The 14457-nt window shown below is 47.9% G+C and overlaps 1 protein-coding gene across 2 annotated transcripts in view; it reads right to left on the bottom strand.

Moving 5' to 3' along the window:
- The window catches only part of CLUH (clustered mitochondria homolog), a 256366-nt gene that overhangs the window by 160669 nt on the left and 81240 nt on the right, over positions 1–14457 (bottom strand). For both annotated transcript variants that reach the window (XM_082246213.1, XM_082246212.1), the window contains exon 7: positions 9646–9771. In XM_082246213.1, coding sequence (XP_082102339.1) covers positions 9646–9771 — 126 coding nt within the window. The remainder of the gene's footprint in view (positions 1–9645; positions 9772–14457) is intronic.

Here is a 14457-nt window from a genome sequence, read left to right as displayed (position 1 = left end):
GGCAGGAATCACAGAATCAGAGAGACCTCTGTCCCTCAACACCTGGCCTTCAACAGCCACAACGTTAAAGCCAGCGACCGTAACGCAGCATGGAAGATCGGCCCTTGAGACAGCAGATCCTCTCGCAGAGGCAGCTGCCATGGAGGCTCAACGACCATCCTCACCAGGTTTGCATACCATGACTGGCGAGGCCAGTCCGGGGCCACCAGAATCACCTGTACCTCCTCCACCGCCAACCTGCAGAGGAACCTCGACAACTGTATCGGAGCGAAGGCATAAAATCAGTCGATATCGGCTCCACGGCACCATCAATGCATCTGTGGCATCGGCCAGAGGATCTCAAGCCCTGGCCACAAACTGCTCTACCTTTTAGTTTAGACAAGACGCAGACAGATCCACGTCCAGGAGTCCCCCACCGGGCGCACAGGAGTCGAAACATCTCTGGATGCAGGGACCATTCCCCCTGATCCAAGATAGTCCGCCTGCCAGTTCTCCACTCCCGGAATGTGAATAGCAGAGATAGCTGGAATGTGCGCCTCGGCCCAAGATAGAATCTCGGCCACTTCCTTGGTCGCCCAGGCACTCCTGGTGCCCTTTTGGCGATTGATGTAAGCCACAGCCGTGGCATTGTCGGTTTGAACAGGAAACCAGGCGACCGCGCACCCGAGTCGCCCAATGGAGCAGGCAAAGTTTTATCGCCCTGAGCTCCAGAACATTTAATCGGTAATGAGGATTCCTCCGACGACCACGTTCCCTGGGCACAAAGAGTGTCCAGTACTCCAACCCAGCTCATCAGGCTGGCATCCGTGGTGATCACCGTCCACAACAGGGGCAGAAAGGACTTTCCCTGGTTCAGAGTGGGTGACAGAAGCCACCATGAAAGCTCCGTCCTCGTGAGACAGCTCAAACACACCATCCTGTCCAAGGACAGGGAATTCCTGTTCCATTTGGCAAGAATCTCTGTTCTTGTGTGAAACTGGGCAAACGATAAGCCTCGAAAGCAGAAACCATCAGCCCCAGGGACCTCATGCAAGTCCGCAGGAAGGAGAGATCGTTGTCCCTGAGGGACCTGATCTCGCCCTGCAAAGTCTGGAGTTTTCCTTCCGGGAGAAAAACCTTTGCTTAAGCGGAGTCCAGGACCATGCCCAGATACTGCAGGCATACTGACGGGGTCAGTTGATGGTCCACCCGAACTCCTGGAGTGTGTGAACCGTGACCGTCAGATCGCCCGACAGAGTGGCACACAAGCTCGCCCTCAACAAGAGATCGTCCAGATAACCGAGGACCGCAATCCACTTCTTGCGCAGCAGAGCCAGCACCGGGGCCAAAACCTTGGTGAAGACCCTGGGAGCTGAAGTTAGACCAAAGGGTAATGCCACAAATTGAAAGTGCTCCTCTGCCACTGCGAAGCGGAGATACCACTGATGAACTTCGCAAATAGGGATGTGCAGATACGCATCCGTTAAAAATCGATGGAGGCCAGAAAATCCCCTTGACTTAAAGACGCCACCACCGACCAGATGGATTCCAATCTGGAACTTCTGCACCCGCATAAAGCGGTTCAGTGACTTGGTCCAGAATAGGACGAACCTTGCCCTCCTTTCTGGGCGCTGTGAACAGGTTTGAATAAAACCCACGAAACCTCTCCCGCTGAGGAACCGGGACAATAACGCCATGAGCAAAAAGATCTTGCACTGCCCCCTTGTGAGCCATCAGGCGGTCGAGAGACAGAGAGATTTGAAGGAAAGAACCTGTCTGCGGGGCAAGATCGAAATTCGATCTTGTACCCTGAACGAAGCAGTTTGTGAACCCATTTGTCCCGAATTAGGGACAACCAGGGCACCTGAAAGTAACGCAGACATCCCCCCACCCCTGAGACGGGTGAGGGCATCCCTCCATGTGGAAGAAGACTGGGCCGCAGCACCAGACTGAGAGGCCTTGGGCTTCCCAGACCAGGGCTTCTTGCTACCACCGGAGGCCTTGAAGGATTTTCTCTTTTCCTGTGCCCGAAGCACGAAAGGGCCCCCGATGAGCCTTGAAGGAAGGACCCGCCGCATGTGGGGTGATCTACCCTTCGCAGATTGGGGCAGGAGGGTACTCTGACAATCTCATCCAAGGAGTCCCCAAAAAGGCTTTCCCCTAAATAGGGGATATCAGACACTGTCTTTTTTAGGCATGGTCTGCCGATCAACTCTTCAGCCACACCATGCGGCGGAGTGCAATCCCCACCGCAGACAATCTTGTGACCGGGGGAGCATCGTCAAGGGCCGCGTCACAGAGATACACAATGGTCTGGGCCATTTGGTCCGTGAGCTCAATGAGATTCGGTGGAACCGACTCAGCCACCAAGTTGCGCCTAAAGCACCTTAATCTATTTCGTAACCATCTGAGAGACCAGCACAGAAGCGAACACCGGCTTGAGGAGTGAGCCCGCCACCAAGTACATGTGGCGGGAAAGTGACTCCACGCGCTATCCATCGAGTCTTTAAACACCGGGGAGTCCTCCATGGGAACCACCTTGGATTTATTTAACCTGGAAACAGTGTGGTCCACATTAGGGGACACCATCCAGCGACTGGAAACCGGGTCCGCAAAGGGGTAACGGCTTTGAAAACGCTTAGGCACCGCCAGCACGTGCTTAATCCGACGCCACTGTTCGTTCACGATAACGTGAAACTCCTCGGGGCAGGGGAAAACCTGACCCAAAGGAAACCTGCTTGCCTGACACGGTGGGCTCATCATCAATGTGCAAAGTCTACCTAATGGAGCGAACAAGTGCTTCAACCAAGGCACGTTCCCGCGATGCAGTGGAGGACTCCTCTTCCTTCTCCCCGTCTGAGTGTGTGGACAGGGATCCCTCAGGGAGGGCAATGTCCGTGGCAACCATGTCAAGCTCTGAATCAGAAGACAGAGGGCATCGGTCGTTTTTGAACATTACCTTGTGACATCATAAGATCAACTTTGGAAGCCAAGGTTTCAATGGCTGCAGATAAAGAAGCTAGGAAAGGTGATCCGGATGTCCCGGATGCATAAACAAGCTCTGGGGTGAAATGGTCACCCTGGGACTCCATATTAGCAGAAGAATAAAAATGGAACACTGTCCCTTTAAATCGGTGATTGCCATCCACACCGCGATCCCGCGCTGCTGCTGGAGTCCCCCCCTTTATAATGCTAAATAACTGAGCAAGCAATGTAATGTGTCTAAGGAATAGTGCCCAAAAAGCTGTAAAAAAAACCCTTATAGTGCCAGAGATACAGAAAACAAAACGCTCTCCACGTTTCTCTGCCACAAGTGAAAAGATGGCAGGAGATAGTGCCCTAATTCACTAGAGTCTGAACAGTGCCCTGAGCCACACAAACACGGATGCCAATAGAAAAATATGGCAAAAACACAGCGAAAATGGCCGCTGCCCACATCCAAGATGGCGCCGAAAACGGTGCCAAGAGCACGTTAGCAAAAAATGGCTGCTGCCCTTACACTGATGCAGCCATGCATGCCCTCACCCAAAATGGCGGCCGAAAACGGCACCAACAGTCAGGAGCCCAGGAACCCTGGCCCCCGCGGGAATCCACTATAGGAACCCCCCCAGGACAAGGTAAGAGCCTTACACTACCCCCTCCCACGCAGTGGGTGCCGTTAGAGCGCTCCCATAAGGAGCTGAGAGGCAGGTTCCGTCCAGACCAGCCAGGGGGGACACCACAGAGATCGCAGCTCTGACATCCCGAGGAGTGGGTCCACATCATCCCCCCCACCCCCCCAGAGGACTTTCACAGGGGGTAGCATTACTCACCATACCAAGGACCATGGGCTCTGCTCCGATACAGCTCGCCTCCCACCCTGAGTGGGGGTGCTCTCAGCCAAGAGGGGACGCTGCAACACAGGGCGTTCCAGGGTTGATGCGTCCCGGCAAAGAAATTCCTCTGCAGGCTCGTCCCCATCCATCGGGGCACCGTTGTGGCGAGGCCTCGGTGGACCACAACCTGCGCACGCTCGTAGGCCAGGCTGGGGTACCATAAGGATCTAAATTATCCAGTGCGAAGCCCAGCCCGGCTGTCGCTTGTTGTTGTCCAGGAGGATCCCCTTCACTAGCTATCGTTAGTGAGTGAGAAAATGAGATAAAACATTTTTCAAAGAAAAAAATCAAAACTGAGACCGGAGTCCCAGCAGGGTATGCTAGGTCCTACGCCTGAGCTAGGCAGCAAGAAACTGATTAGTAAGCTCTAAGTGTCTAAGGGTAATGTCAAGAGGGACAGCCCCTAAGGTGTGTTTAGTTAAAGCTTTTTAATAAAGTTTCACTACCTAGCCTGCTCCTGCAGAGGGCGCCATTACCCAATAGTGATGAAACTTGGAAGAGGCTGCGTCTGTCAGAGGACGCAAGAGAAATGGCCTCTGCCCTTACACTGATGCGGCCTATGCCCACACCCAAAATGGCGGCCGAAAACGGCGCCAAATGCACAAGCAACCCAGGAGAAAGGCCACCATGGGAATCCACCTAAGAGGACACTCCCCCCCCCCAGGACCAGGTAACATCTTCAACCCCCCTCCCGGCGTTAAGACGCCTCCATAGCGCCCCCAGTGGGAGCGGGGAGGGTAGTACCTGACCTGACAGGCCTGTGGGATCTTACAGAGGGACGCAGCCCTGTAATCCCCAGGAGTGGGCCCACATCAACCACACAAACATCTGTCCCAGGTACACGGGGGCATAGCATCACTCACCATACCATGGACCGTGGAGCTCCGCTCCGAAACAGCTCGCCTCCCACCTCGAGTAGGGGTTCCGTTAGACAAAAGGGGTAAGCTGCAACTCAGGGCGTTCCAGGTTGATGCGACCCGGCGAAGCATCCGTACGCAGGCTCGTCCCCATCCACCTGGGCTCTGTCGTGGCGAGGCCTGGGCAGACCAACTGCTTATGCTCGTAGGCCAGGCTGGGAGACAATAAGGATCTAGATTGTCCAGTGCGTAACCCCAGCCCGGCTGTCGCTTGTAGTTCACCAGGAGGCTCCCCCTGACACTAGTTAGCAATAGTGAGTAAAGAGAAATAAACAAACATTTTCAAAAGAAAATAAAAACTGAGACCGAAGTCCCAGCAGGGAAACCTAGGTCCTTCTCCTTCACTAGGCAGCAAGAAATTCATTTTAGGGCACAGAGTGTCTGGGGTAATGTCGTGAGGGACAGCCCCTATAGGCGTGTCAAGAGAAAACTGTGAAAACTTTTCACTGCCTAGTCTACTCCTGTAGATGGCGCGTTACCCATAAGTGAAAAAGCATTGAGAGCTGCGTTTGTCAGAGGACGTAAGAGATATTATATATATATATATATATATATATATATATATATATATATATATATATATATATATATCACACACATACATATATATATATATACACATACACACACACACACACAGTATCTCACAAAAGTGAGTACGCCCCTCACATTTTTCTAAATATATATTACCGTATATCTTTTCATGTGACAACACTGAAGAAATGACACTTTGCTACAATGTATAGCACTGAGTATACAGCCTGTATAACAGTGGAAATTTGCTGCCCCTCAAAATACCTCAACACACAGCCAATGTCTAAACCGCTGGCAACAAAAGTGAGTACACCCCTAAGTGACAATGTCCAGATTGGTCCCAAAGTGTCAATATTTTGTGTTGCCACCATTATTTCACAGCATTGCCTTAACCCTCCTGTGCATGGATTTCATCAGAGCTTCACATATTGCCACTGGAGTCCTCTTTCACTCCTCCACGACGACATCATGGAGCTGGTGAATGTTGGAGACCTTGCGCTCCTCTACCTTCCATTTTAGGATGCCCCACAGGTGATCAATAGGGTTTAGGTCTGGAGACATGCTTGGCCAGTCCATCACCTTTACCCTCAGCTTCTTTAGCAAGGCAATGGTCATCTTTGAGGTGTGTTTGGGGTCGTTATGTGTGAATAATGCCCTGGGGCCCAGTCTCCAAAGGGAAGGGATCATGCTCTGCTTCAGTATGTCACAGTACATGTTGGAATTCATGGTTCCCTCAATGAACTGTAGCTCCCCAGTAAAAGCAGCACTCATGCAGCCCCAGACCACGACACTCCCACCACCATGCTTGACCGTAGGCAAGGCACACTTGTCTTTGTACTCCTCACCTGGTTGCCGCCACACCCGCCTGACACCATCTGAACCAAATAAGGTTATCTTGGTCTCATCAGACCACAGGACATGGTTCCAGTAATCCATGTCCTTAGTTAGCTTGTCTTCAGCAAACTGTTTGAGGGCTTTCTTGTGCATCGTCTTTAGAAGAGTCTTCCTTCTGGTAAGACAGCCATGCAGACCAATTTGATGCAGTGTGCGGCGTATGGTCTGAGCACTGACAGGCTGACCCCTCACCCCTTCAACATTTGCAGCAATGCTGGCAGCACTCATACGTCTATTTCCCAAAGACAACCTCTGGATAGGATGCTGAGCACATGCACTCAACTTCTTTGGTCGACCGTGGCGATGCCGGTTCTGAGTGGAACCTGTCCTGTTAAATTGCTGTATGGTGTTAGCCACCGTGCTCCAGCTAATTTTCAAGGTTTTGCCAATATTATTATAGCCTAGGCCATCTTTATGTAGAGCAAGAATTCTTTTTTTCAGATCCTCAGAGAGTTCTTTGCCATGAGGTGACCAGTATGAGAGAGAGAGAGAGCAATCACACCAAATTTTAACACATGTATGAAAAAGTAAATGATCTGAAGCATCACAGCAACCACCTCCATACCTAATATTGTATACAACAGGGGGGGCGTAAGGATAGTGGGACTTTATATGAGGTAGGTTGCTATTGCAGATATCCAAATGAAAATAAAAATTAAAAAAAAAATAAAAATAAAATAGTTTCAGAATATTGGTTTATTTCTTGCTGCACGATAAAAGAATGGATCATGCAGCAATAATCAATAAATAGAATAAATAGAATCTCACATATTCACAGTACAGATACAGACAATCCAGGTATGGACATACAAGAGGTAGTAAAGGAAATGTCTTGCTAGGCATATACACATATAAATAGATATATAATAGCAGATACAAATATCATACAAAAGGCATATATATATCAAATACATAGCAGGAATTCATCCAGTGGCTCATGGGCTCTTTCATACATATTACGTAATCCATGTCCTGATAAATCTTCATATTTCATATTTTTTGGCTCTACGCGTTTCGTAGAGTTATCATCCACTCTTCCTTTAATACCTCTTGTATGTCCATACCTGTATTGTCTGTATCTGTACTGTGAATATGTGAGATTCTATTTATTCATTATTGCTGCATGATCCATTCTTTTATCGTGCAGCAAGAAATAAACCAATACAGTATTCTGAAACGATTTTATTTTTATTTTTTTTATCTTTATTTTCATTTGGATATCTGCAATAGCAACCTACCTCATATAAAGTCCCACTAACCTTTACGCCCCCCCTGTTGTATACCAAATTTTAAACACACCCGCTCCCCATTCACACCTGAGACATTGTAACACTAACAAGTCACATGACACCGGGGAGGGAAAATGGGCAATTGGGCCCAATTTGGACATTGTCACATGGGGGTGTACTCACTTTTGTTTCCAGTGGTTTAGACATGAATGGCTGTGTTGAGTTATTTTGAGAGAACAGCAAATTTACACTGTTATACAAGCTGTACACTCACTACATTTACATTTCTTCAGTGCTGTCACATGAAGAAATATCATAAAATATTTACAAAAATGTGAGGGGTGTACTCACTTTTGTGAGATACTGTGTGTATATATATATATATATATACACACACACACACACACACACATACATATACACATACAGGTCCCTCTCAAAAAATTAGCATATTGTGATAAAGTTCATTATTTTCTGTAATGTACTGATAAACATTAGACTTTCATATATTTTAGATTCATTACACACAACTGAAGTAGTGCAAGCCTTTTATTGTTTTAATATTGATGATTTTGGCACACAGCTCATGAAAACCCCAAATTCCTATCTCAAAAAATTAGCATATCATGAAAAGGTTCTCTAAACGAGCTATTAACCTAATCATCTGAATCAACTAATTAACTCTAAACACCTGCAAAAGATTCCTGAGGCTTTTAAAAACTCCCAGCCTGGTTCATTACTCAAAACCGCAATCATGGGTAAGACTGCCGACCTGACTGCTGTCCAGAAGGCCATCATTGACACCCTCAAGCAAGAGGGTAAGACACAGAAAGAAATTTCTGAACGAATAGGCTGTTCCAAGAGTGCTGTATCAAGGCACCTCAGTGGGAAGTCTGTGGGAAGGAAAAAGTGTGGCAGAAAACGCTGCACAATGAGAAAAGGTGAGATTTTGGAGCACTTCATGCATCCATCTGCTGAAAAGCTTTATGGAGATGAAGATTTCATTTTTCAGCACGACCTGGCACCTGCTCACAGTGTCAAAACCACTGGTAAATGGTTTACTGACCATGGTATTACTGTGCTCAATTGGCCTGCCAACTCTCCTGACCTGAACCTCATAGAGAATCTGTGGGATGTTGTGAAGAGAAAGTTGAGAGACGCAAGACCCAACACTCTGGATGAGCTCAAGGCTGTTATCGAAGCATCCTGGGCCTCCATAACACCTCAGCAGTGCCACAGGCTGATTGCCTCCATGCCACGCCGCATTGAAGCAGTCATTTCTGCAAAAGGATTCCTGACCAAGTATTGAGTGCATAACTGAACATAATTTTTTGAAGGTTGACTTTTTTCATATTAAAAACACTTTTCTTTTATTGGTCGGATGAAATATGCTAATTTTTTTAGATCGGAATTTTGGGTTTTCATGAGCTGTATGCCAAAATCATCAATATTAAAACAATAAAAGGCTTGCACAACTTCAGTTGTGTGTAATGAATCTAAAATATATGAAAGTCTAATGTTTATCAGTACATTACAGAAAATAATGAACTTTATCACAATATGCTAATTTTTTGAGAGGGACCTGTATAGATATATACACACACACATACATATATATTAGGGCTATACATATTATCGTTCTGCGGGCGTGGGCATCGCCGAAGATACGATATTAAAGCACATAGGCATTAGGCAGGGAGAAGTCGGGACTCGGGGGGAGGACTCACAGTGATTGTTGTAGCAGCCCGACATCTGTCCCACACGTTCAGCGGTGAGCAGCGCGCCGTGACCAGCTGCACAGCTAACCATTCACGCGTGCCTGCACACCTGATTGGTTCGCCGTGCCGCTACTCACGGCGTGATCGGTTCGCTGTGCCAGTCAAGAAACTAGCTGCAGGGCGGCAGACTGAACGTGTGGGCTGGACGGATGTCAAGTCATTCTGTGTTCTTCTACCGGCTCCTACCACGACTGAGTTCCGAGACAGTGCCTAATCCACTCTGACTAATATATATATATTATATTAGGGTAACAACTTACAACCAACTGATTTTTGCATTTTTTTTTTTTTAACAGACTAAAAAGCTTATAGGAAAAGATTAATAGGGTTCACATACAATTTAAGCCATGTTTTTATTATTGTTCATATCAATATTTTTGTTCTATAGAGCAGACATGAGGCATAAGACATGCAGCACTACTGCTACAGGATGTTTTACCTTTTCTTTTGAAGGGCAGCAAAGTTCTTTTTGAAAATGGGGCTGACTTGATTTAGAAGTTCCACCAGTGAGTGGCTGAGAAAGCTGGGATTGGCTGGCTTAGGGTTAAAGTTGTAGGCTGTAGATCTACAGGAGTGGCAGAAAGAGTCTGGTTATATATGATCATTATCCAGTCACATACTGTAGAATGGTTAATAGAATACAAATGCTCAAATGGATCAATAAACATGAGTAGGCAATAGTCATAAAGTTATGCTTTGGTAAATGGAAACTTAAAGAAATGACCTGTCAATATAATTTACAATTCTTCCAAAATGGCACCAATACATATAACCAAACTATTGACTGCTACATTTGCTGGTCTGCATTTCTGTCCCTGCAGTTATGAAATATGCACAGCATTTCCAGACAGCACAGTCAGGCACCACTTTACTAGATTGAAAAAGGAATACAGTAGTGGGCTCTCAACCCGCAGATCACTGACTGGACAGATGATGAGCAGCAGCCACAGATTGATGAGGTCATATCTCTGATCACTCCTCCCATCAGCGAGTTTCTTATAAGCACATTTGCATCCACTACACCTGAATTGCTCCTCTTCCTGCTAGTTTTCTCTCCCAGTGTGCTGTTTTTTAGGGGTATTGCAAGAAGTGATACCAAGTAAAATTCAGATACTTACATTTGTTGTATTAAGAGAAAAGTATACTAAAACCTAGCATTTTATCTGTGTCTTTTAGATCTTCCAAATCAAACTGCAAAATACTGATTACCATTTTGAGTAGAACATATAGCTTAACACAAGACAAAAAAAAAATACCCATTAACCACTTAAGCCCCGGAAGATTCTACCCCTTTTCTGACCAGGGCCTATTTTGCGATTCGGCACTGCGTGACTTTAACGGACAATTGCGCGGTCGTGCGACGCTGTACCTAAACGAATTTGACGTTCTTTTTTTCCCACAAACAGAGCTTTCTTTTGGTGGTATTTGATCACCTGTGCGATTTTTTGATCATGCGCTATAAACAAAAAAAGAGCGTCAATTTTGCAAAAATAGCAATATTTTTCAAATTTAATATGAAATTCCCCCCCAAAAAATGTAAAAATCAAAAATGTTTTACATTTTCGGTCAATTTGTTTTATGCTACATATGTTTGGAAAAAAAAAAAAAAAAAAAAAGCGTATTTTGATTGGTTTGCGCAAAAGTTATCGCGTTTACTAACAAAGGGAACGATTTTTGTCATTTGTTGTTTTTTTTTTTTAACGCGTAATGGCTGCGATCTGCGTTTTTTTTGCATAACTGCGACATTGCGGCGGACAGATCGGACCCTTGACTGACATTTTTGACACTTTTGGGGTTACCAGTGACATTACTGCAGTAATCAGGGCTATACATAAGCACTGTTATTGCAAAATGACACTGGTAGTCAAGGGGTCAACTTTATTTGAGAGGGAGGGGCTGTGTGTGTGTCCCTAGGGGCGTGATTCTAACTGTGATTGGCTGTGGCTTGAGCTGTAGAAACAGTGATCAACGGTCCTACATAGTAGAACTGTGTGATCACTGTTTCTACACAGGGGGCTTACACTAGCCGCCTGACTTTCTCCCTCTGCAGCGACGATCGCAGAGTGACCGGCGGACATCGGGTCCGCCGGTCACATGCGCGGGGGGGGGGGGGGGTCCGGGGGCGCGCTCGCTCGCTCCCTAGACCCTCACAGGCTAGCGACGTAGATCTACGTCACTCTGCCTGTGAGGGGCTGACTGCCGCAGTAAATATACTGTGCGCAGTCGGCAAGTGGTTAAGTTAGGTTAAAACCCACACTTGGAATAAGTCTGAAAAAAAAAAAAAAATTGCATAACATGCATTTAGATTATAAAAGATCAATTCATCATATCCACCCTAACCAGGCTAGAACTTGACAATTAGACAATAGAAAGCATAACAAGTGTAAATCTACAAAAAAAACTGAATTTTTGTAAAATCTTACCGTACAATTCCTTTCTCTGAGTCCTCCGACAGTCGCCGCCCATTCACACAGTCTTCACTAATGGGGGTATTGCTTCCTCTCCACAGGAGTTTCTAGGCATAAGACTTGTAAAAGAACAATTCGTCTACATAGTCACACCCATGGGGGCTGTCCTAGTCCAATACCCCCCTGCAATAGCCATCCCAATTCAGTTTGGTTGCAAGCAGTGATAGTCGGGGCGGCGACTGTCTGAGGACTCAGAGAAAGGAATTTTACGGTAAGATTTTACAAAAATTCCGTTTTCTCTTACGTCCTCCGACAGTCGCTGCCCATTCACACAGTCTTCACTAATGGGGATGTCCCAAAGCAGTGTAGACATGAGGGGTGGGCAACTCAACCGCCAGAAAAGCAACGCAGTACCCACATCAGAGAAAGGAACCTTACATGCACAGAAAGGTAACCTTCTGGGTAACAAAAAAGTGCTCAACATGAGCAACAACCCAGGAAAACAAATAACCAAGGGGATAAACAACCCCAACAACCAGGGACCCGTACAAACCAGGGTGCCCTATGGCACTGCCGCACAGAGAACTTTGCGGCCAAAGGAAGCATCAGCTGACACCAGAACATCAATTTTATAGAATTTGGAGAAGGTGTGCACCGACGACCAAGTCGCAGCCTTGCACACCTGGGCCACCGAAGCCTGATGCTGGAAGGCCCAGGACGGACTCACCGAACAGGTGGAATGCGCCTTGACAGGGAAGGGAGGAACCCGTTCCCGCAACGAATAGGCCTGAACAATGGTCTGTCTGATCCATTTGGCAATGGTTGCCGCAGATGCAGCCATACCCTTCCGAGGACCCTCAGGAAGTACAAAGAGAGAATCTGATTTCCGAAAGGATTCAGTCGACGACAGGTAAACCCTGATCGCCCTGACAACATCCAGAGAATGCAAGGCCACCTCTTTTGGATGCTTAGGTTTCACGCAAAGCGAAGGTAAAACAATGTCCTCATTGAGGTGAAAATCCGAAACCACCTTTAGCAGAAAGGACGGATTAGGTCGCAAAACCACCTTATCCCTATGAACCACCAGGTAAGGGGAACGGCAAGACAACGCCGCCAACTCCGACACTCTGCGAGCCGAAGTGATCGCCACCAGAAAGGCAACCTTTTTAGACAGCAGAGGTAACGATATTTCCCTGATGTTTTCAAACGGGGAACGTTGTAACATGGACAGAACCAAGTTCAAGTCCCATGGAGGTAAGGGCTCCCTTCTGGGAGGGGCCAAGTGACACACACCTTGAATAAAGGTGCGAATCAAGGAATTAGATGCCACAGGGCGCTGAAAAAACAGCCAGTGCAGATACCTGGCCCAAAATCGTGGCAAATGCAAGGCGCTGGTCCACACCAGTCTGGAGGAAAGCTAACACCCTCGCCACTGAGTAGGAACGAGGAGAGAAACCCCTGGACTCACACCAGGCAAAATAAGCTTTCCATGTATGGTAATAAATTTTACCAGAAGAGGCTTTTCTAGCCTTGATCAAAGTAGGAATGACATCTGAGGAGAGACCCCTGTCTCTCAGGACCTGGCTTTCAACAGCCATGCCTTTAAAGCCAGCGACTGTAAAGCAGGATGGAAGATCGGTCCCCGAGACAGTAGATCTTCTCGCATTGGCAGCCACCACTGAGGCTCTATGGCCAGGTGAACGATGTCCGCGTACCAGGACCGGTGAGGCCAGTCCGGCGCTACCAGAATCACCAGTGATTGTTCCGAGGCCAACCTGCGAAGGAACCTGAACAACTGAATCGGAGGAAAGGCATAAAATCAGACGATACTGATGCCAAGGCACCACCAACGCGTCCGAGGCATCTGCCAGAGGATCGCGCGTTCTTGCCACGAACCTTTCCACCTTGTGGTTTAGCCGAGACATGAACAGATCCACATCCGGGGATCCCCATTTTGCGCACAGCATTTGAAAAACCTCCGGGTGCAGGGACCATTCCCCCTGGTCCAGGGTCTGGCGGCTCAGATAATCTGCCTGCCAATTCTCCAAACCCGGAATGTGCACTGCCGATATCGCCGGAACATGAGTCTCGGCCCAAGACAGAATACTGGTCACTTCCTGGGCCGCCCGGGCACTACTGGTGCCCCCTTGGTGGTTGATGTACGCCACCGCAGTGGCATTGTCTGTCTGCACCCATACAGGGCGGCCCCGAAGACGATCCGACCACTGGATCAAGCACAGCCTGATCGCTCTTAATTCCAAAATGTTTATTGGGAGGGAGGATTCCTCCTCCGACCAAGTGCCCTGGGCAGACAGGTTGCCCAGAACCCCACCCCAGCCCGACAAGCTGGCATCCATGATTATTACCGTCCACAGAATTGGCCGGAAGGATTTTCCGTCCCGACACCGCCGGGGACTGAGGCCACCACAAGAGATCCATTCTGGTTTGGCGACTCAGACACTCAGGTCCAAGGACTGAGGAAGTCAGCCCCACCTGGCCAGGATCTACGCTTGGAGAGATCGCGTGTGAAACTGTGCAAATGGTATCGCCTCGAAGGCGGACACCATCAACCCCAGGGACCGCATACAGGTCCGGAGTGACGAGGATTTGTTGTCGCTGAGGGACCTGACCTCGTTCTGCAGGGTCCGGAGCTTGTCCTCCGGTAAGAACACCTTTGCTTGAGCAGAGTCCAGAACCATTCCCAGATACGGGGGAGACGAACCGAAGGCGACAAGGTCGACTTCTGAATGTTGATAGTCCAAGCGAACTCCTGGAGCGTCTGGACCTTAATGGACAGATCGCGCAATAGGCTCTGACTGGCACTCGATCTTAACAGGAGATCG

Source organism: Pelophylax lessonae, assembly GCF_965119305.1.
Source record: "Pelophylax lessonae genome assembly, chromosome: 2".
NCBI lineage: Eukaryota > Metazoa > Chordata > Amphibia > Anura > Ranidae > Pelophylax > Pelophylax lessonae.
The sequence above is the reverse complement of the archived record's forward strand: the minus strand, read 5'-3'. Positions and strand labels throughout refer to the sequence as shown.